Source organism: Vulpes lagopus, chromosome 4 (genome assembly GCF_018345385.1).
Source record: "Vulpes lagopus strain Blue_001 chromosome 4, ASM1834538v1, whole genome shotgun sequence".
Classification (NCBI taxonomy): Eukaryota; Metazoa; Chordata; class Mammalia; order Carnivora; family Canidae; genus Vulpes; species Vulpes lagopus.
In genome coordinates this window covers 113,889,469-113,909,146 of record NC_054827.1, presented here as the reverse complement: position 1 = coordinate 113,909,146, position 19,678 = coordinate 113,889,469, and the positions used below count along the sequence as shown (strand labels likewise).

The 19,678-nt window shown below is 44.1% G+C and overlaps 1 protein-coding gene across 1 annotated transcript in view; it reads left to right on the top strand.

Moving 5' to 3' along the window:
* The window catches only part of IQGAP1 (IQ motif containing GTPase activating protein 1), a 106,725-nt gene that overhangs the window by 75,984 nt on the left and 11,063 nt on the right, over nucleotides 1-19,678 (top strand). Inside the window, exons 16-33 of the mRNA XM_041752036.1 lie at nucleotides 983-1,073; nucleotides 1,252-1,419; nucleotides 2,157-2,299; nucleotides 6,732-6,902; nucleotides 7,591-7,674; nucleotides 7,772-7,843; nucleotides 7,935-8,004; nucleotides 8,359-8,567; nucleotides 9,437-9,592; nucleotides 9,823-9,986; nucleotides 10,483-10,707; nucleotides 14,596-14,736; nucleotides 14,919-15,003; nucleotides 16,269-16,501; nucleotides 17,104-17,236; nucleotides 18,252-18,354; nucleotides 18,849-18,984; nucleotides 19,375-19,462. Coding sequence (XP_041607970.1) covers nucleotides 983-1,073; nucleotides 1,252-1,419; nucleotides 2,157-2,299; nucleotides 6,732-6,902; nucleotides 7,591-7,674; nucleotides 7,772-7,843; nucleotides 7,935-8,004; nucleotides 8,359-8,567; nucleotides 9,437-9,592; nucleotides 9,823-9,986; nucleotides 10,483-10,707; nucleotides 14,596-14,736; nucleotides 14,919-15,003; nucleotides 16,269-16,501; nucleotides 17,104-17,236; nucleotides 18,252-18,354; nucleotides 18,849-18,984; nucleotides 19,375-19,462 — 2,472 coding nt within the window. The remainder of the gene's footprint in view (nucleotides 1-982; nucleotides 1,074-1,251; nucleotides 1,420-2,156; nucleotides 2,300-6,731; nucleotides 6,903-7,590; nucleotides 7,675-7,771; nucleotides 7,844-7,934; nucleotides 8,005-8,358; nucleotides 8,568-9,436; nucleotides 9,593-9,822; nucleotides 9,987-10,482; nucleotides 10,708-14,595; nucleotides 14,737-14,918; nucleotides 15,004-16,268; nucleotides 16,502-17,103; nucleotides 17,237-18,251; nucleotides 18,355-18,848; nucleotides 18,985-19,374; nucleotides 19,463-19,678) is intronic.

The window sequence follows — 19,678 nt, the reverse complement described above, 5'->3', positions numbered from 1 at the left end:
AAATCAGAGAATGGTAGGTAGAGTCTTGGAAACTGGAAGATATTAGAGAAGGATATTTCTGCCAATCAAGTTCTGTTTAAAATGCCTCCCAGAGCAAATGATTGCCAATAAGCTACTTAAAAAACAAAACAAAAACAAAAAAACGTTGGGGGCCCCTGTGTGGTTCAGTCAGTTAAGCACAGACTTAATTTTGGATCAGGTCATGATCTCAGGGTCATGAGATTGAGCCCTGTATCAGGCTCCATGCTGAGTGAGGAGCCTGCCTAAGATGTTCCCTCTCCCTTTGCCCCTCCCTACCATCCAGCTCATGCACTTTGTCTCAAAAAAAAAGTCAAAGACATTTAGAAAGAGGGAAACTAAGCACCACTTCTATTTCATTTGTGTGTCTCCAATATTCAACGCAGGCTGCACTATGGCCCTGTGAGGCTTTTGTTGTCCATGCTGAGGAAACTAATCACCGTTCATTATGTTTTTGTGTGGATATGTGTTTTTAAGTTTCCAACAACTGATTTAACATTCATGTTTTAGAATTTAAACTGACGATACGGAGCATTGCCTGTAATGACACCTGGCTTTACCTCTGATAAAGTCTGATGGTCTTAAAAACAGTAATCACAGAGAATATTAACTTCCTTTCAGTATTGTTGGCAAAGAGGGCTTTCTACAAAATACTACATATTCATAGCATGGCCCTAGTCACATTAACGCAGTCCTTAGGCCCCTTCCCTGTTTGGTCCTTTTGCTACTTCTAGTTGCTCTTGACCTCCTGAACCACTTGCCTCCGTCTTCATGTACCCCTCACCTGCAACTGAGGCATGTCTCCTCGCATCTTTTACCAGTTTTTTGATGCCCAGCCTCTTCCTGTTGACTCTTTGATGTGTCCTGTGTTTTTGAAACTTATTCTACATCTGAGTGGGCCTCAGAAGCCACCTTGATCTCTTGTACATGATTGTAATGTTGTTTTTGCTTTTTAATGGTGTAGGAAACACAGGACGAGTCAGCTGTGTTGTGGTTGGATGAAATTCAAGGTGGAATCTGGCAGTCCAACAAAGACACCCAGGAAGCACAGAAGTGTATGTATCACTTGCTTATTTCTGTTTCTGTGGAGAGGGGGGTGGTGCCATGTTCCCCATCTCAGTATTCAGTTTGATAGAGGGATGGAGTGGGGGCAGGGGGGCGAACAGATTGTGAAGATGTGTGTGCTTTAGACACTTTCTGAACTATTCTGGTGATAATTCTCTTCTGAGACAGTTGCCCTAGGAATCTATGCCATTAATGAGGCAGTGGAGAGTGGTGATGTTGCCAAGACACTGAGTGCCCTTCGTTCTCCTGATGTCGGCTTATATGGAGTCATCCCTGAATGTGGTGAAACTTACCAGAGTGACCTTGCTGAAGCTAAGAGGAAAAAACTGGCAGCAGGTGAGTTATGGGGAAATATGTACCTGCGTTGAAAAGAAGAGCTTGAATCTATGAGGGGACAGCTGTAGGGAAAGATACTTTAGTGTAGAAGCACAGTATTTAGGCTTATTTTAAAGCCCCTAAGGAGATTATATATATATATAATCTCCTTAGGGGCTTTATATATAATATTTTTTTTCTCACCTCCCCACCTCCTTGAGGGCAGCTGTGTTAAAAAAAAAAGGTCAATTTTCTGAAAAGACAAGAAGGATCCAAATATTTGACTCTTTATCTTTCATAGGGCGTCATTCATTCTGATTGCCTAAGTCTATAGATAGTTAAAAGTCGTTTATCTGCAGAAAGAAGGGAATAGAGATAAAATTTTTCATCCTATTGCATGGCTTTTTTGTATTAACTGGAGAAGCTGAATGTTTGCAGACCTTTTAATCAGAATAGTTTTCTGACGCACAAGGTCTTAGATGCAGGCTTTGGAAGGAACAAAGTCAAGGTTAGTTCCACAATTGGATTTCATGTTTCTTTTTTATAACAGAAATGAGTGAACTAAATGAGACATGACAAAGCCATGATTTTAGAGGGACTTAGGATGCCTCTTTACTCTTAGAGATGCAAGGAACAGGCTTTTGGAATAGTTCTATTTAAAGTGTTAACCCTGGCCAGAATAATCCTGCAGTGTTAGATATATGAGTGTGGGAAGTGTGGTCTTGGGTTTCTTTTATCTTTCCTTTATTTTCTGTCAGGAGATAATAACAGCAAGTGGGTGAAGCACTGGGTGAAAGGTGGATACTATTACTATCACAATCTGGAGACCCAGGAAGGAGGATGGGAGGAACCCTCGGACTTTGTGCAGAATTCAATGCAGCTTTCTCGGGAGGAGATCCAGGTAGGTCCCATTTCTTCATGAGAGCAGAAGCTGAGAGAATGTGTTCTAGAGCGAGTATTAGTGAGGAGGACAGGGCCTATGGTTAGAAGCCTTAGACTAAAATGAAGGCTATGTAACGAACTATGTGGACTAGCTTTTTTCCTAGTGTTTGGGGGAATGACTAGGGCCTAAGTTAGTAAAGCATCAGAATTGTAGGATGAAGTCAGGTAAATTGTGTGCTCATTAAAGAAAACTTAGATGATCAGGAAAAAGGCAAAATGAAAAGTTGTTCTGACTCCTTGTTAAATACAGTTACTATTAATCTCTCTCATTTGCCTTTCCACTCTCTTCTTTCGACTGCTCCACAAATTCCAAACTGCTGTTTTTTTTATTTTTTAAAAGATTTTATTTATTTGAGAGAGAGAGAGAGAGAGCACGTGAGCACAAGCAGGAGGAGGGACAGAGGGGGAGGGAGAAGTAGGCTCTCTTGGAGCAGGAAGCTCAATGTGGGGCTTGATTCCAGGACCCTGGGATCATGACCTGAGCTGAAGGCAGATACTTCACGGACTGAGCCCACCTGGGCACCTGAAACTGCTGTTTTAGAATATAACTTGTACTTTTAAATAAGCGTAACATTTTTTTATAGCTGCTTTGAAATTGCTTTTTCCCCCATCCTCCGTGTGTTTGCTTATGCTGTTTTTTCTTATTGGAGTTTGCTCATTCATTTGGCAGTTACTTAACACCTTGATTGTAACAGGCTATGGTCTAAGCTATAGATAACACATGTCCCTGCTGTCATGGGATGTTCATTCCCTGCCATCTATATCTGTCAGACTTCTATCCTTCTGGATACAAGCATCTCAAATGTCACATCCTCCATGTTTTGTTTTTAAGTTTATTTAAGTAATCTCTACACCCTCATGGGGCTCGAACTCACGACCCTGAGATCAGGAGGCTCATGCTTCTCACACTGAGCCAGCCAGGCACCCCTTCTCAGTGAATCTTTTTAAAATTCTCTTTCCTTTCCCCTTCCAACTTCATTTGAAGCCCCCTCAAAACTTCATATTAATTCAGAATTTAACCAACTTGGATTTTTTTTTTTAAAGATTTTATTTATTTATTCATGAGAGACACAGAGAGAGAGAAGCAGAGACGGAGGCAGAGGGACAAGCAGGCTCCCTAAGGGGAGCCCGATGCTGGACTTGATCCCAGGACCCTGGGATCAGGACCTGAGCCAAAGGCAGACACTCAATCACTGAGCTACCCAGGTGCCCCCTCTTGAGCACTCTTCACATTACTTAGTGCTGAGCTAATGCTCATTAAACTAGCGTTGTCTAATGAACATTAAAAGAGAGGTTATTGAGGGGAAATTTTCAGTGAGGTCATATTTAGAAATGTTATTTTCATTTCATTTATTTATTTTAAGTAATCTCTTAAAACCATGGGCCTCAAACTCATGGGGCTTGGGGCTCAAACTCATGACCTTGAAATCAAGAGTCAGGTAGGTGCTCTGTGGACTGAGCCAACCAGGCACCCCAAGATGATACTAATAGGCACAAAGATTCCTAGAGAGAGGACAGTAAAGGCCATCTGCTTCCCCAGATCCTGTGTAGAATAATTGTAATACCTACATATGTAAAAAGTGAAATAGTCCCATTATTTAGAGGGCCAGGTTTGTGTCCTATGCTTGAAGTTCTCCTCTTACCTTCCTGGCATTTCATCTTCTCTGCTAATGATTTCACCATGATGAAATTTAACGAAAGCCCTCAAACTGGGTGAATGTTCAGTTTGATGTAACAATGTAGCAGAGTCTCTGGCTTCCTGTTGTTCACAGTGTTTTGATGAAAACAGCCCAGAACTGAGTCCTGCAGAGTGAGGTGACAGAGACAAATGCTCTAAAAAACAGTGACGTAGAGGGAATGTCTAGGAAGCAGTTAATCTTGTTCTGGAGAAAGCACAGATAATATTTCAGCAGGTGTGGAAAAGAGGAAGGGACTGTGTGTGGGGAAAGGCCCAAAGGACTGGGGAAACATGGGCCATTTATGGGGAGACAAGCACTGCCAGTATGCAAAAAGAGGCTCAAGTTGAATTCAAGGGCTTAACGTGCCACGGTAAGGAAGCCTGGCCACCTCTTTAGCAGAGTGATTTTTAGCTTTTTTTTTGAGTCACTCTTTTGTTTAGCTCATTAACCTCCACAGAGACACTCCTACCTAGTATTTTGCATATGGACCTAAATAGAATTTTAAAAAGGGGAAGGGTGTTGCTTCATTTTGGTGCATGAACTAACCTCCCTAAAAAAAGAAAAATAGTGGCCATCAAATTGGATTCTCCCACTCCCCACTTCCTGTACTTTCAGTGAATCTGGATTTTCACTGAATCCTTCATCATTTTCTTTTCCAAAGCTTATTGTTCATTTTGTCCCTGATTTCATTCTCATTTTTCTAGTTTATTATACAGCTTGTACTCCTCCTCCTCTCATAGTTCTGAAAATTCTCCTATGTCACCTGGATCTGTGCTTTTCTGAATTCAGAGTGGAGAGAGAGAGAGAGAGAGAGAGTGTGTGTGTGTGTGAGAGAGAGAGAGAGAGAATGTTCCCCAGGGATCTTGGTAAAGTGCAGATGGATTCTGTGGGTCTGAGATGAGGCCTGGGGATCTGCATTTCTGACCAGCCCTTCAGTGATGCTGATGCCATTGACCCAGGGGTATACTTTTAAGTAGTAGCCTGCATACATAGTCTTGTTGCCTTCATTGTAGGGGGGAAAAAAAGTATTTTTAAAGCCTGTGGAACTTTCCTGATTTGGCCTTGCCTACAAACTTGTCACTGTTTCTTCTTGCTGAATGCCTTAAAAGTTAATCTGCCCCTCACTAATTCATTGCCCATTACCACTCAGCTCACAGCAATACAGTTTCCTGTCCAGCCTTTACTTTAGTAAAACTTTTTTTTTTTTAAGATTTTATTTCAGACAGAAAGTGTGTGAGCAGGAGGTGGGCGGAGAGAGCAGCAGACTCCCCACTCATGATCCCCAGGATCATGACCTGAGCCAAAGGCAGATGTTTAACTGAGCCATCCAGACACCCTGTAAAACTCTTACTTTAGAACTTCTTGATAGCCTTTTAATTGCCAGGTTCAGTTAGGAAATCTCCTCATATTTGACCTCTCACTGTGTTCTCTTCCTTAAACTTGCAACTCTTTGGCTTCCTTAGTGTGATTCTCTTCTGGTTCTCCCACTTCCCTCTTCTCTTCCATCTTAATCTCCCTCGATGCCTGCCTTTGTTCCACTTGAACCACAACAGGATTCCATTGGCCTCCTCCTCCTTTGCATGTTCTTCCTCAGGGACCTCATTCAGGTCTGTGGTTCCAGCTCTCTCCTTTGTGCTTGTGAACCCCAGATTTTGTACCTCCAGACTCCTCCTTCTAACCACCAGCTCTGCCTTTCCATTTGTCTAGAAGTCCAGCAGACACCTCAGACACAGTCTCACAGAAAAACAGGCTGCGATAGTATATAAAGGTGTATTTTTTTCTCACATAAAATAATCCCAGAATTGGGCAGTCCAGCAAAGGTGTGGTGGCTCCACTGTGCCATCTGTTCCCAGGGTCCATCTGTCTTTCTGCTCTGACATTCTTACCATGTGGTTTCCACTCTCAAGGTCACCTTGTCATCCAGAATGACAGCTTGGAGCTCCTTCCATCCAGTTACCAGGCAGACAGAGTAGGAGGAAGCGAAGGAGAGCAAAGAAGGCATGAGGCCAGCTGTCTGTCTCTCTCTTAAGCAGCTTTCCCGAAGGTCTTCCCGAACTACTTCTGCTTACACTGCATGGGCCACTTACATCCCCAGCTTATGTAGTCTTTTAACTGTATGTGCTATTGGCCAGAAAAACCTATCAAGGCTCTGATACCAAGGAAAAGGGAGGGGGGGGGGAGGAAATAACCAGATGTTCTTGCTGCCCCCACTCAGACCTGGGTCACCCCTTCCTTGGATTGCAGTAACCACATTCTGATTCACCCATTGACACCAACCTGCCAGCTCCTCTGATAACAGTGCTGCTTTTCTAAAAATAAGACTCCTGGCTGGATTCCTTTGTTGGAAATTTTGCCGGTTCTCCAGTGCCTGTGGTCACAGCCCACACGCTCTAGGCTACTTGTCAGGGCCATTTGCAATCCAGCCACTTCCCCCTGGTTCCTTCCTCCACTATGAGCATTGTAGGGGCTTCTGGGACTCGGTACCCAGCCCTGTGTTGTACCTGCCACTCCGTCCTCTCGTCCGAATGCAGTTCTTGGCAGTCAGTGTTGGCCCTGAGAAATAGATTTGACATCTTCATTCCTACAGCCCCCTACTGTGGGACAGACTTGGAAAGCCCTGAGGGTCGGTGTGTGCGCTGTGGGTGAGATTGGTTAAAGTTGTGTCCATTCTCTGCTATGTATGTCTCCCAATATGGCTGAATGCCTTTTCAGAGCTCCATCTCTGGGGTGACAGCTGCATACAACCGAGAACAGCTTTGGCTGGCCAATGAAGGCTTGATCACCAGGCTGCAGGCTTGCTGCCGTGGATACTTGGTTCGACAGGAATTCCGATCCAGGATGAACTTCCTGAAGAAACAAATCCCTGCCATCACCTGCATTCAGGTATCCAGAGCCCGTTCTGCAGGTAGCCAGTGGGATTCCAGAGCAGGGGTAGTAGGCAGACAGCTCTTAGAATCAAATGAGAGTGATTATTGCCCTCTGACTTCTTGGTCTCTCCTTTTTTTGACAAGTGCATCCTCTTTATTACTGATACAATCACAATAATCAGAGTGTGCTAGATGGGGTAGTGGTGAGTTGTCCAGCCCAGAGGCAGTTCTTGGGTAACTTATAACACCATTCCTTTGTGTCAGATTTGAATATTGAGGGGAAACAGCTGTGGTTTGATTACAGTGACAGGGTAGCATGGCATCACGGGAAAAATTTTGAGTTAGGAATTAAGGCCCCAGCCCTGCCAGGGAGTGCTAAGCCTCCTCTTAAGTTGCTTCTTCATCTGTGCATGGGGATACTAACATTTATCGTCTTCACCTGATTTGCTGTAAGGAGCCAAGAAGAGAACTTGTGTTGTGGGTGCCCTTAATAGGAATGAAGGGCTATGGCAATATTAGGGAAGTGGGAGATAGCCATGTGCCCTCCAGTACAGCCCGTGCCCTCATTCCCCTGTCACTGCTGGGCATAGTCCTTTGGAAGCTTCATCATGAATTGCTCTTGGGTAATCGATGAAGATGAAATTTTTTTACTTCCTGTGATCCTTGGGAAGTAATATATCAACTATAACGTTTGATGATTTCAGTCACAATGGAGAGGTTACAAGCAGAAGAAGGCATATCAGGACCGCTTAGCTTACCTGCGTGCCCACAAAGATGAAGTTGTAAAGGTACAGTAGTCCCACAGTGTTTCTCAGTGTAGAGTTTTGAGTGCACTAGGTCTTGAGAAGAAGGACTGTCCTAATTTTCAGGCTCTGTATTCCACAGATTCAGTCCCTGACTAGGATGCACCAAGCTAGAAAGCGCTATAGAGATCGCCTGCAGTATTTCCGAGACCATGTAAGTACCCTTGGGTATAAGGACCAGTAGAATTCGTTTTGCTGTATTTTTGATGAACAAACAAAGGAATTTCTTCTTCTTTGTTGCTTAGATAAATGACATTATCAAAATCCAGGCTTTTATTCGGGCAAACAAAGCTCGTGATGACTACAAGACTCTCAGTGAGTAACTGTGCTCGGCAGACAGGAGTTGAGGCCGTGGTTGAGAGCCATCAGGTTCTGGGTATTCTCCACGGATCTCTTTTCTGGTCCTGAAGGCAAGGCTTGGGGGCTAGGGTGCTGCTCGTGACGTAAGTCTCTCCATTAACCCGTGGCTACATGTCTTGCTGCTTGCTGTATTAACCTGTGGCATGACCAAAAAGACTGCACTTGCTGGTTGTCTTTGCATATCTCAAAAATAAACATCTTATGTGTGTATAAAGTTATTATTTCAAGACAATGCTGACATTTCCCCAAGACTTAGAACTTTTTCTGGTAATTCCATTACCCATCTCACACGTTCTTTCTTTCTGTTAGTCAATGCCGAGGACCCTCCTATGATTGTGGTCCGAAAATTTGTCCACCTGCTTGACCAAAGTGACCAAGATTTTCAGGAGGAGCTTGATCTGATGAAGATGAGAGAAGAGGTCATTACCCTCATTCGTTCTAACCAGCAGCTGGAGAATGACCTCAATCTCATGGATATCAAAATTGGACTGCTCGTGAAAAATAAAATTACACTGCAGGTATGGTCCTACTCGGTACCCCCTGCCTCACCTATTCTGACTGGCAGGGAGGGTGGAGGCTGGCTTTCTTTTTGGCTAATGCCATATATCCTTTAAAAATTACGTAGGAAACTAAATAACTCAGTAGTGAAATTTTAAATAGAGAAAAGGATTTAATTAAAGGATTAAAGGATTTAATCCTTTAATTCCACCCCCCACAGTCATTTTGTATCCTACATTTTCGCTTACTATTTGAGGATAAGATGCTTCCCACATGATCATTAGTCGCAAACACTATATTTAATGGCAGCACCCATCTGATATTTAGGTTGTTTTTCAAGTTTTTACTACAAATAACATTGCAGTTAATGTCTCAGTGAATATGTAGCTTTTATGGTATTTAAGACTGTATTTTTATTATAGATTCCCAGAAGCTGGTTTCCTGAGTACTTGGATGTTTTTATGGTGCAAGTTCTTATTATTATTTTTTTAAATTTATTTATGATAGTCACACAGAGAGAGAGAGAGAGAGAGGCAGAGACACAGGCAGAGGGAGAAGCAGGCTCCATGCACCGGGAGCCCGACGTGGGATTCGATCCCGGGTCTCCAGGATCACGCCCTGGGCCAAAGGCAGGCGCCAAACCGCTGTGCCACCCAGGGATCCCTATGGTGCAGGTTCTTAATAGGGAGGTGGAAGTAAGAGATTTGATTGGTGTGCTGAAGATAGGGTACAGTGTAGTGATTCTAAAATAGTTAATGGGATCTGCCAGTGCAGCAGACTTCCATGTAATTTTTTTTTTTTTTTTTTTTTGGTGCTAAATGACCTTTCCTACAGTATCCAGTTTCATCTTTCAAAGCTTTTTGATTTATGTGTATGCTTTCGTTTCCAGGATGTGGTTTCCCACAGTAAAAAACTTACCAAGAAAAATAAGGAACAGTTGTCTGATATGATGATGCTGAATAAGCAGAAGGGAGGTCTCAAGGCATTGAGCAAGGAGAAGAGAGAAAAACTGGAAGCTTATCAACACCTGTTTTATTTATTGCAGGTGAGTGGCTGGAGTTGATCTTGTAAGATTTAGCTTATTTCCCACAAGGAAGCCTTTCCCATACATCTCTGTGAGGGTATTTCTGGCTTCCACTAAGGGGTAAGGAAAGAGCTGTGTTATTTTTATTTATTACTAATGCACATTCTAATCCTTCAAGTTTAAAAGAACTTGAATATTTGTGCCAGCCTTTATATTACCTAGAAATTACTTATTCCTCGGTTTTATTTCAGACCAACCCCACCTATCTGGCGAAGCTGATTTTTCAGATGCCCCAGAACAAGTCCACCAAGTTCATGGACTCTGTAATCTTTACCCTATACAACTACGCATCCAACCAGCGAGAGGAGTACCTGCTCCTTCGGCTCTTTAAGACAGCACTCCAGGAGGAGATCAAGTATGAATGGGTTGCTGCTGGGCATGGGACCTGTCGCACCCTCATTCGTTCTAACCAGTTTGAGAGTCAGGCCTGCCCATACCACTGCCTGACCTCAGTTAACACCATGATCTATGTGAGATGCATACTTGAGAGAAGCTTCTAGTTTTTACATCACGAGTCTAACATGTTGCTGCTTCAGGGAGGTGGTAGATTAAGAGATTTACTAAAGTGATTTTAGGAAGATTCTATATTAAGATATGATTTTTAAAGAACTGATCCAAACATGAAGATTCCACATATTTATCTAATAAAGGACCATTCATGTTCCCATGATTGAGTCTGCAAACAACAGGAGGGTCCTGGATTCAGGTTTGTCAGGGAATGTTTCTAGAGAAAGAGCACTCTTTCAGCTGTTGCTCTTTCTGGAGGATGGAGCCTTTCTTTAAGTAGAAACTGTCTACATTGATAGATTCTGTGATTAGTTTAAATTGAGTTTGTATCTGATGTTTTATAGGTCAAAAGTTGATCAAGTTCAAGAGATCGTGACAGGAAATCCTACAGTTATTAAGATGGTTGTGAGTTTCAACCGAGGTGCCCGGGGCCAGAATGCCCTTAGACAGATCCTGGCCCCTGTCGTGAAGGAGATTATGGATGACAAGTCTCTCAACATCAAAACTGACCCTGTGGATATATACAAATCTTGGGTCAATCAGATGGAGTCTCAAACAGGAGAAGCAAGGTATGGTAACAACTGCAACATCTTTTCCTTTCCTATTTTCATGATTTTCTTTTTTAAGCAGTTAACCTTTGATTTGTAATGTTCAAATAGCTTTTCCTTAGAAACCTCTTTAAATTTTTGACCTGGTAATTGATCCATATACTCAGCAAATTACTTATTGAGTGCTTATTGTGTGCCAGGCACTGTGTTAGATATATACATATAGTAATACAGTAATGAACAAAACAGGCTCTCTGCCCCCTGTTCATAGTTTATTGCATGGGAGAGACAGGTGCATAAAAATGAAATTACAAATTAACAATTTTACCAAGCCTTGCCTGGGGAACTATAATGGAAAATTGCAAGAGGGAGCTAGCTCAGGCAGAGTGGGTAGGGAAAGCCTCTCTGAGAAGGTGAAATTTCACTTAGCTGAAACCTAAAGATTAAGATGGGGCCAGACTTGCTGAGAGCTTGGAGCAGAGTATTCATGCCCGAAGGTGGAAGGAGCTTGGAAGTCCAGGACCTAAAGGGACACTGACATCACTGAAGATGCAGTTGGATGGGAAGACTTCTGTGTGTGAGATCACCGTGTTTCATTAAAGAGCTGCGGGGACTCTGGGGTAGCTCAGTGGTTGAGCATCTGCCTTCGGCTCAGGGTGTGATCCCGGAGTCCCGAGATCAAGTCCCACATCAGGCTCCCTATAGGGAGCCTGCTTATCCCTCTGCCTATGTCTCTGCCTCTCTCTCTCTCTCTGTCTCTCATGAATAAATAAATAAAACCATTTTTAAAAAATAAAGAGCTGGAGGGATCCCTGGGTGGCTCAGCAGTTTGGCACCTGCCTTTTGCCCAGGGCGTGATCCTGGAGTCCCGGGATCGAGTCCTGCATCAGGCTCCCTGTGTGGAGCCTGCTTCTCCCTCTGCCTGTGTTTCTGCCTCTGTGTGTGTCTCATGAATAAATAAATAAATAAATAAATCTTTAAAAGAAAAAAAAAAAAAAGAGCTGGGGATGGTGTGGGGCTGCCCTTGAATCCTGGGGGAGGGTTGGGCCAGGATGGGAGTTGAACCACCAACATTAACATATCTAAAGAAAGGTGTGTCAGTCTGATGTGCATAATGCTGGGAAAATAAAGGTCTGAGAGCCAGCACGTTTCTGGTTTTATCCAGCTTGAGTGAGGACAAGAGAGGGTTGAGCAGCTTGGTCAAGGGTGGTTTCTCCCGGTTGTTGTGGAGAGTTAGGTCATGCGTGAAGTTTTCTGGAGCTGAGGAGTGGCTCTCCGTACTGTTGCTACTCAAAGTGTGCTCTGAACCAGTAAGTGAAAAATCCACTGTGTGTCTCAGCACATTGCTTAGTTCAGCTGGTGTTTTTCATAGCCAGATTTGCTAGGGAAGGACCTAGTGTGTTGATTACATCTGGCTCAGCCCTCTTCCCATCCTGGACTGATCTATAAACTGGTACCAGCTCATACTTTGAATAGTGCTGCTCAGCATCATGCTCCTTTCCAGGTACCTGGCCCCCAGGCAAAGAGGAAGGTGTACTCTGGGTAGAGAACAGACATTCTACTGACTGAAAAGGCCTTAGCCCCTGTTGGGATCATCCAGCACCTGATCCATTTCTCAGTAATGTGTCAATCTGTTACCTGGAGGGCAGCCCTGGTGGCGCAGCAGTTTGGTGCTGCCTGCAGCCCGGGGTGTGATCCTGGAGACCCTGGATCCAGTCCCACGTCGGGCTCCCTGCATGGAGCCTGCTTCTCCCTCTGCCTGTGTCTCTGCCTCTCTCTCTCTCTCTCTCTCTCTCTCTCTCTGGGTCTCTATGAATAAATAAATAAATAAAATCTTTTAAAAAAAAATCTGTTACCTGGAGGCAGATCATTGCTGATGTGGTGAAAGTCCATTTTTGTTTTGCCTTGTACTCCTCGGGCTCAAATCTTGGAATGTGGCCAACAGATTCAGTACTCGCCTGGGAAGTTTTGCTGGCAACCCAGGCCATCCTTAGATGACAGGGCACTGACTGGCTCAAGGGTACTAAGATATCCTTCTCACAGTCCATGAGTCCATTTTAGATCAAAGTTCTGGTAGGCATTTCAGGGTGTTTTTTTTCTTCTGAGTGACTATCACAAACTGGTGTCTTTGTTTTTCATAAAATGGAAATTGGTTTCAACACATTCTTGCTACTGATATCTGGAAGGTGCAGTGGGTGCCCATCCTTCTTGTAGGCATCATGGATCCTTGAGCTTAGGCCACCAGATACAGAGCAGACTGAGCCTGGTTCCCTCTTGGGAATTTCACCTCTAAAATCTGAGGAATGTAACATTCTGCTTTGTTGAGTATGTGTATTCCCTTTCTCATTAACTACTACTTTTAAAAAAATTTTTAAAAATATTTTATTTATTTATTCATGAGAGAGAGAGAGAGGCAGAGACACAGGCAGAGGGAGAAGCAGGCTCCCTGCTGGGAGCCCAATGTAGGACTCGATCCCAGTACCGTGGGATCACGCCCTGGGCTGAATGAAGGTGGCACTAAACTGCTGAGCCACCCGGGCTGCTCTCATTACCACTTTTTATAAAATGTCGTTTACACATAAAGTTACACAGTTTATTGATAGAAAAGAGGTATGGAACACAACTTATAAATAATAAAATATATGATAATCTTATTTAACCAACAGAAATTGACTCTCTCCTTGTTCAGGAGACCAGAAATCTGAAATCAGTACCAGTGGGCTGAGAGCACCATGTCAGCAGGGCTGAGCTCCCCAGGAGGCAAAATTCGTTCCTTGCCTCTTCACTCTCTGTGGGCTGTTGGCATCCTTGGCTTGTGGCCCGATCACTGTAATCCGTTGCTGTGGTCACATCACTGCCTCTCCTGGGTATGCCAAGTCTCCCCCTGCCTCTGTCTCATTAGGACCCTTAGGATGGGACTCAGACCATCCAGCTAATCTAGGATCATCCTTACTACTTTTTGACCTCATTGACGGTTCCGGAACCTTGGCCCCTGCATTTCATTTTTGTCTTTCAGTCCCTCCTATCTTCCCCAATTAAGCCTAGCATGCCTGCTGTTTTCCTGCCTGTTTCTTCAAGCTCCATACCCTCTCCCTGAGGGATCTTAATAACTCTTCAGGCTTCAGTTCCTCTATATATCTGTCACTTCCCTCACCAATACCCAGAGGGTCACCAATTCTCACTTACTGTGTCCCCATAGCATCTTAGATCTGTCCCCTTGGTCCCCACTGCTGCATCCTTGTTTGTGCCCTCATCATGTCTTGACCAGTCTGTGACACTGACCCATCTCTTCATCTGTGACTATCCATCTTTCATTCATTCTTCATGGGGGACCAGAGAAATCTTCCTCAAATTCAGGTCTGCTACCTGTTATTAGCTCTCCCTGGCTTCTAGGAGAATGCAGACCTTAGTGTTATATACAGGGCTCTCCACAAGCTGGCCCCTCTTTACTCGACCACCTTGTTTCTCCTTCTCTTCCATTGTTTTGCTTTTGATCTTCCTTCCTGGAAGAGAGTTTTTTTTCCCCTTTATCCTGAATTCAGGTGTCCTTTCCTTAAGTTTTCCTCAATTCCTCCCATCTGAGTGGCAGCCCCTTGTCTGTGAATCTGTGTCACAATATGTTTACTGGCATCTGTGTGTCTCTCCCACCAGTCTGTGAGAGACTCAGGAGCTATCATGTCTTATGTACCTTTTATCCCAAGGGCCTATCATAGTGCCTGGCACATGGTGATAGGCACCCAGTTCACAGCTGAAAACCAGAGCTCAGCATCTGGCGCTACCATTTAACAGCTCTGTGAGCACGAACAACTTACCTTATCTCTCTGGGTCTGTTTCTGAAAGACACAGTCCTGCCTCACGCTGCTCCTGGCTGTTAACTAACACGGTTGGGGATGATTTTTACTTTCCCAGCAAACTACCCTATGATGTGACCCCTGAGCAGGCTCTGGCTCATGAAGAGGTCAAGACACGTCTAGACAACTCCATCAGGAACATGCGGGCAGTGACAGACAAGTTCCTCTCAGCCATCATCAGCTCTGTGGACAAAATCCCGTGAGTGCCATGGGTTGTGACCCCAGATAGAGCCCAGTATGACTGCCCCTCCCCCATCCAGTATGATGCCTCCAGTATGACTGTCCCCTCAGTATGATCCCCCTCAGTATGACTGCCCCCACACCTAGTATGACTGGCACCCCTGCTCCGGCCGCTCTCACGGAAGTCTGTCCATCCCACAGGTATGGGATGCGCTTCATTGCCAAAGTGCTGAAGGACTCATTACATGAGAAGTTCCCTGATGCTGGTGAGGATGAGCTGCTAAAGGTAAGAATCTGGACATTGGCACGTCCTTGTCCTTCCAGTAGCCCTTTGAGGAAAAAGTTAGAAAACAAGGCCCACGGGATCCCTGGGTGGCGCAACGGTTTGGCGCCTGCCTTTGGCCCAGGGCGCGATCCTGGAGACCCGGGATCGAATCCCACATCAGGCTCCCGGTGCATGGAGCCTGCTTCTTCCTCAGCCTGTGTCTCTGCCTCTCTCTCTCTCTCTCTGTGACTATCATAAATAAATTAAAAAAAAAAAAAAATTAAAAAAAAAAAAAAAAGAAAACAAGGCCCAACCTGAGAGCTTCAGCAAGTGTGCAAGCGCAGGTTCCAGCAGTAGCTCGCCATTGGCGGTGAGCTCTTGAAAATGATTGTAAATAGTAAATGATACCTCTCCTAGTCCCTGTGTAGTTCCCTTATTGTTTGGCACACAGACATCAAACAAGTAGAGGAGGTGACTTTCCTGTCTTAAGAGAATTTCTCCGAGTCCCGTCTTTTCGCTGAAGAATTGCACCCTCTGCTGGTGGCGGGGTGAATGGCAGCAAGCACCGTGGTTTCTGCTAAGGCTGTTGCTGATCACTCTTTTCTTACTTGGCTGTGCTCCTTCCTTTCCCCCCCTTAATCTGAACGCTTTTTTCTTCTCTCTCCTAGTTCTGTGCTTTCCTACAATGAGGCCTCGATTCTAGGCTTTCTATTCAGGTGAATTAAATTTTTTTGTTTTGTTTTTTGGAATGAAACTCCAGGGGAAATGCTGTGACTGTCCTTGAATTCTTCTGTGGAGGAGATGTGTGTTGAGTGGCTTTAATTTCAGAGGCATGAACTTGTCCACCACTAAAGTCTGCAGCATGAGGATGGGGTGTGTGTGGACATATAACACATTGCTAATTAGGTCACATGGGTGATAGTAGCCTTATTTGCTGCCCTGATATGTGAACAAAGGATGCCCTAAAACGCTTAGTGACAGACTTTAAGTCTATAGTGATTACCTTCTGGACCTGCTCTTTCATTATAGTGATATTTGGTTCTGTTATTTTCTTTTTCTCTGCATCCAACCGAGGGATGTTCTGTTGTTTTAGTTTCAGGCCTCGAGAGAAAGTGTGTGCATGCGTGCATGCATGCATGCGTGTGTATGCGTGCATAGTGTTTTACTTTTCCTCACAGGACTGCATTTTCTGGGTTTTTTTTTTTTTTTTTTGCTAGTAAAGTCATTTGTGGCTTACCTGGTGGAGTGGTTTTTCACAGCTGTCTTTCTTTTTCATCTGTTCCCAGATTATTGGTAATTTGCTTTACTATCGATACATGAATCCTGCCATCGTTGCTCCCGATGCCTTTGATATCATTGACCTGTCGGCAGGAGGCCAGCTCACCACAGACCAACGCCGAAATCTGGGCTCCATTGCAAAGATGCTCCAGCATGCAGCTTCCAATAAGATGTTTCTGGGAGATAATGCTCACCTGGGCATCATTAATGAGTATCTCTCCCAGTCCTACCAGAAATTCAGGTAGGGGAAAAGGAATAAGGTACTTAAAAGGTCCTGTGGGTGTGTTTCTATCTCTGAATGTCAGGACAAGATTAAATATATACTTGACTTTGCCTGGGCCCTGCCATACCATAGGATAGGTGTTTGATATGCTCATAGCCCCTGGAGGTGGTAAAGGGGATTTTGAGCTGTTAAAATGTATTCCAACAAAATAGACCACACTTAACATAAATGCAGTGAATCCACATTAGGCATGTGTTACTTTGTAATCAGCAAAGAATCTAGAGTGCTTTCAACATTAATAAATTAAACATCCAGTTCTGAGTTCATGGCATTGTCATAGAGATAAAGTTGGTTTGCCTAATGACTCCGGCATTCGCAAACTGTTTTAAATGATGGGTGAGCGGTTCTTGTGGGTGGAATTAAAACTGGGTGGAGGGAGAAGTTATTAGAACCACCACCCCAAGGCCATGAAGCCCAGCGGACATGTGTAACTTCTTTGGAATCAACGGCCTTGCCTGGCTTCTCTTTGAACTCATTGCTCCAGAGGTTTGTGGGATGTCCTCTGGCCAGCTTCTCACATATGTGTCACCCGGGGGTCTGGCTCTCATGTTTATTTTCAGACGGTTTTTCCAAACTGCTTGTGATGTCCCCGAGCTTCAGGATAAATTTAATGTGGATGAATATTCTGATTTAGTGACCCTCACCAAACCAGTGATCTACATTTCCATTGGTGAAATCATCAACACCCACACTGTAAGTATTTTTTCTTTAATTACTTAGTTTCATTGCTCTAGCCTTAATTGCCTCCCCTGGGTGCTGCTTACCATCTCTGGAAAGCCAGATGCCTTACCTTCCTTTGATCTTACAGACCTCACATCTGCCTTGCTGTTTCTCTTTCTTTGTGTATTAACAAGACCTTCTAAATATCTCAAAATGATCCCAGGCCCTCTACATCAGAGTCACCTGGGCTGATAGTCACAAATGAAGTTTCTGGACCCCACCACAGGCCTGCTGAAATAGAGTCTCCGTGGGTGGGCTGCATAGTCTATTGTGAGCACCCATCTAGGGACTTGATAAAATACTGTTTTTACTTCTCCTTCTGTTTATCCTGGCCCTCGGTGTTATTTTTCTAGCATCTAAAATACCCACTTTTTCCTCTGTGGCCCTTAGGAGTGATTTTCCCTTGAGTGTTCCTCTTTTCCTCAATATTTTTATAATTCATTCCTTTCTCCTTCGGGGGTATATAGAACAGGAAGTAAAGAAGTATATAAAATGTAAGGGAAATTTCTGAGGGCATCTCCTAGGGTAATAGTCTCTTAAGTCTGCTTGAGAACCCTTAATATGGGGACAACATGGATTCTGTGCACTTTTCTCTGAACTAGGAGATGCTGTATATGGTACACATTAAGTATGCATGTGAGTTATTTGAACTGGTTGTAGGTACGTTGGTGACTTTGAATATAGAAGTCTGTAGTTTTGTTGTTCTCTCCCTTGTAGGGTTCACTTAAATCCCTTGTATCTACAAGGTTGAGAGAGTACCGGTATTTCCTCTCCATGCATTATCCCATAAGTCATTCAACAGAGGCCAGCACGATGCTTTGTAGTATATCATTTACTTACGTTAGTTTGCTGAGGATGGCCTGTCAGTTCTTTGAATGCAGGAGCTTTGTTATCTGACCCCTTGTGTGCTGTTTGGCCTTGTTGGTGGGGCTAAGGGCTGATGGGCTGAGTGTTATGCATGGACTTGACTACTGGGTATTCGATGCAGCTCCTGTTGGATCACCAGGATGCCATCGCTCCAGAGCACAATGATCCAATCCATGAGCTGCTGGACGACTTGGGCGAGGTGCCCACCATCGAGTCCCTAATAGGTAAAGTTCTGACTTAACTGCCCAGAAAGTGACAGGGAAAGTGCTGGAAGAGTGCTATAACTGCCACCTCGTCCATTTCTGCACTACCCGAGCTCTGAGTGTGCATGAGGGAAGAAAACAGATGAGATCCACTCCTGTTTGTGAGGAATTGAGATCCAATGAAAGAGAGAAGTTTACATGTGTATAATATACACTTAATCCTATAATTAAAATAAAAGTTCTGTAAAGGAAATGAACAGAATATCTTAGAGATTTGTCATGTTACAGTTATTAAAATGACTTGTTAAACATTTATGAAATTATTTTATTATGGATCCTTTGCTTTTATTATTTGGCATTTAGTCTATTTCTCAGGAAGAGTGTCCTTGCCATAGTGTAAATTTTGGCTTATTCAAGTATTTTCTTAGGCTTGCATTTTCTTTTCCTTGTATTAGTGTATCCTCTCCAGTATCTCTTCTATTATACTGATCCTCTTTACTCTCCCCAAACCATAGGAGAGAGCGCTGGCAATTTAAATGACCCTAATAAGGAGGCGCTGGCTAAGACAGAAGTGTCTCTCACGCTAACCAACAAGTTTGATGTGCCTGGAGATGAAAATGCAGAGATGGATGCTCGGACTATCCTGCTGAAGTGAGTACTAGAAGTGAGAAGAATGAGGTAAACACAGCACAGAGATCCCTTGGCCTCGGCGGACGTATCCACTTGTTCATACCTGAAGCCATCACCTTGGCCTTTTAAGCCCCTCGTGGTTCTGGTCTCTTTATCTATTATCCTCAGCACAAGACTTATGTCCCTATTTGCTAATAAGATGCTAAAGTGAGATTTACACCTGAGAAATCCTAACCCTGGTACCCATGCTGTTGTTATTGCATAAATAAACCTGGGCCCTGGAGTGCCTTGTGTTTGCAGCTACTCAGTGGGACCTTTGTGAGATGGCATGTGTACTGCGGCTGCCTAGCTCCATTTGAGAGGAAGGCGGAACACCTGGTGATTTTACACTCTTCCCGCATCTCCTTTCAGCACGAAACGTTTAATTGTGGATGTCATCCGGTTCCAGCCAGGCGAGACCTTGACTGAAATCCTAGAAACACCAGCCACCAGTGAACAGGTAAAAAGTCAGGGGTTCAACATGGAGGTAAGACCCAGATACTAGGAGGTAGCAACCTGCAGCGGGGACTAGAACACAGCAATCCAATCCAGCAGCTGGTGCATGAGCTGGGTGAGGTGGTGATTAGGGCCCTCTGAGAACATTGTTGGCACCTACATCAAGAGGCAGGTGCTCTTAGGGTGTGAGGCTCAAGGCACATAACCTGCAGTCTGTGTG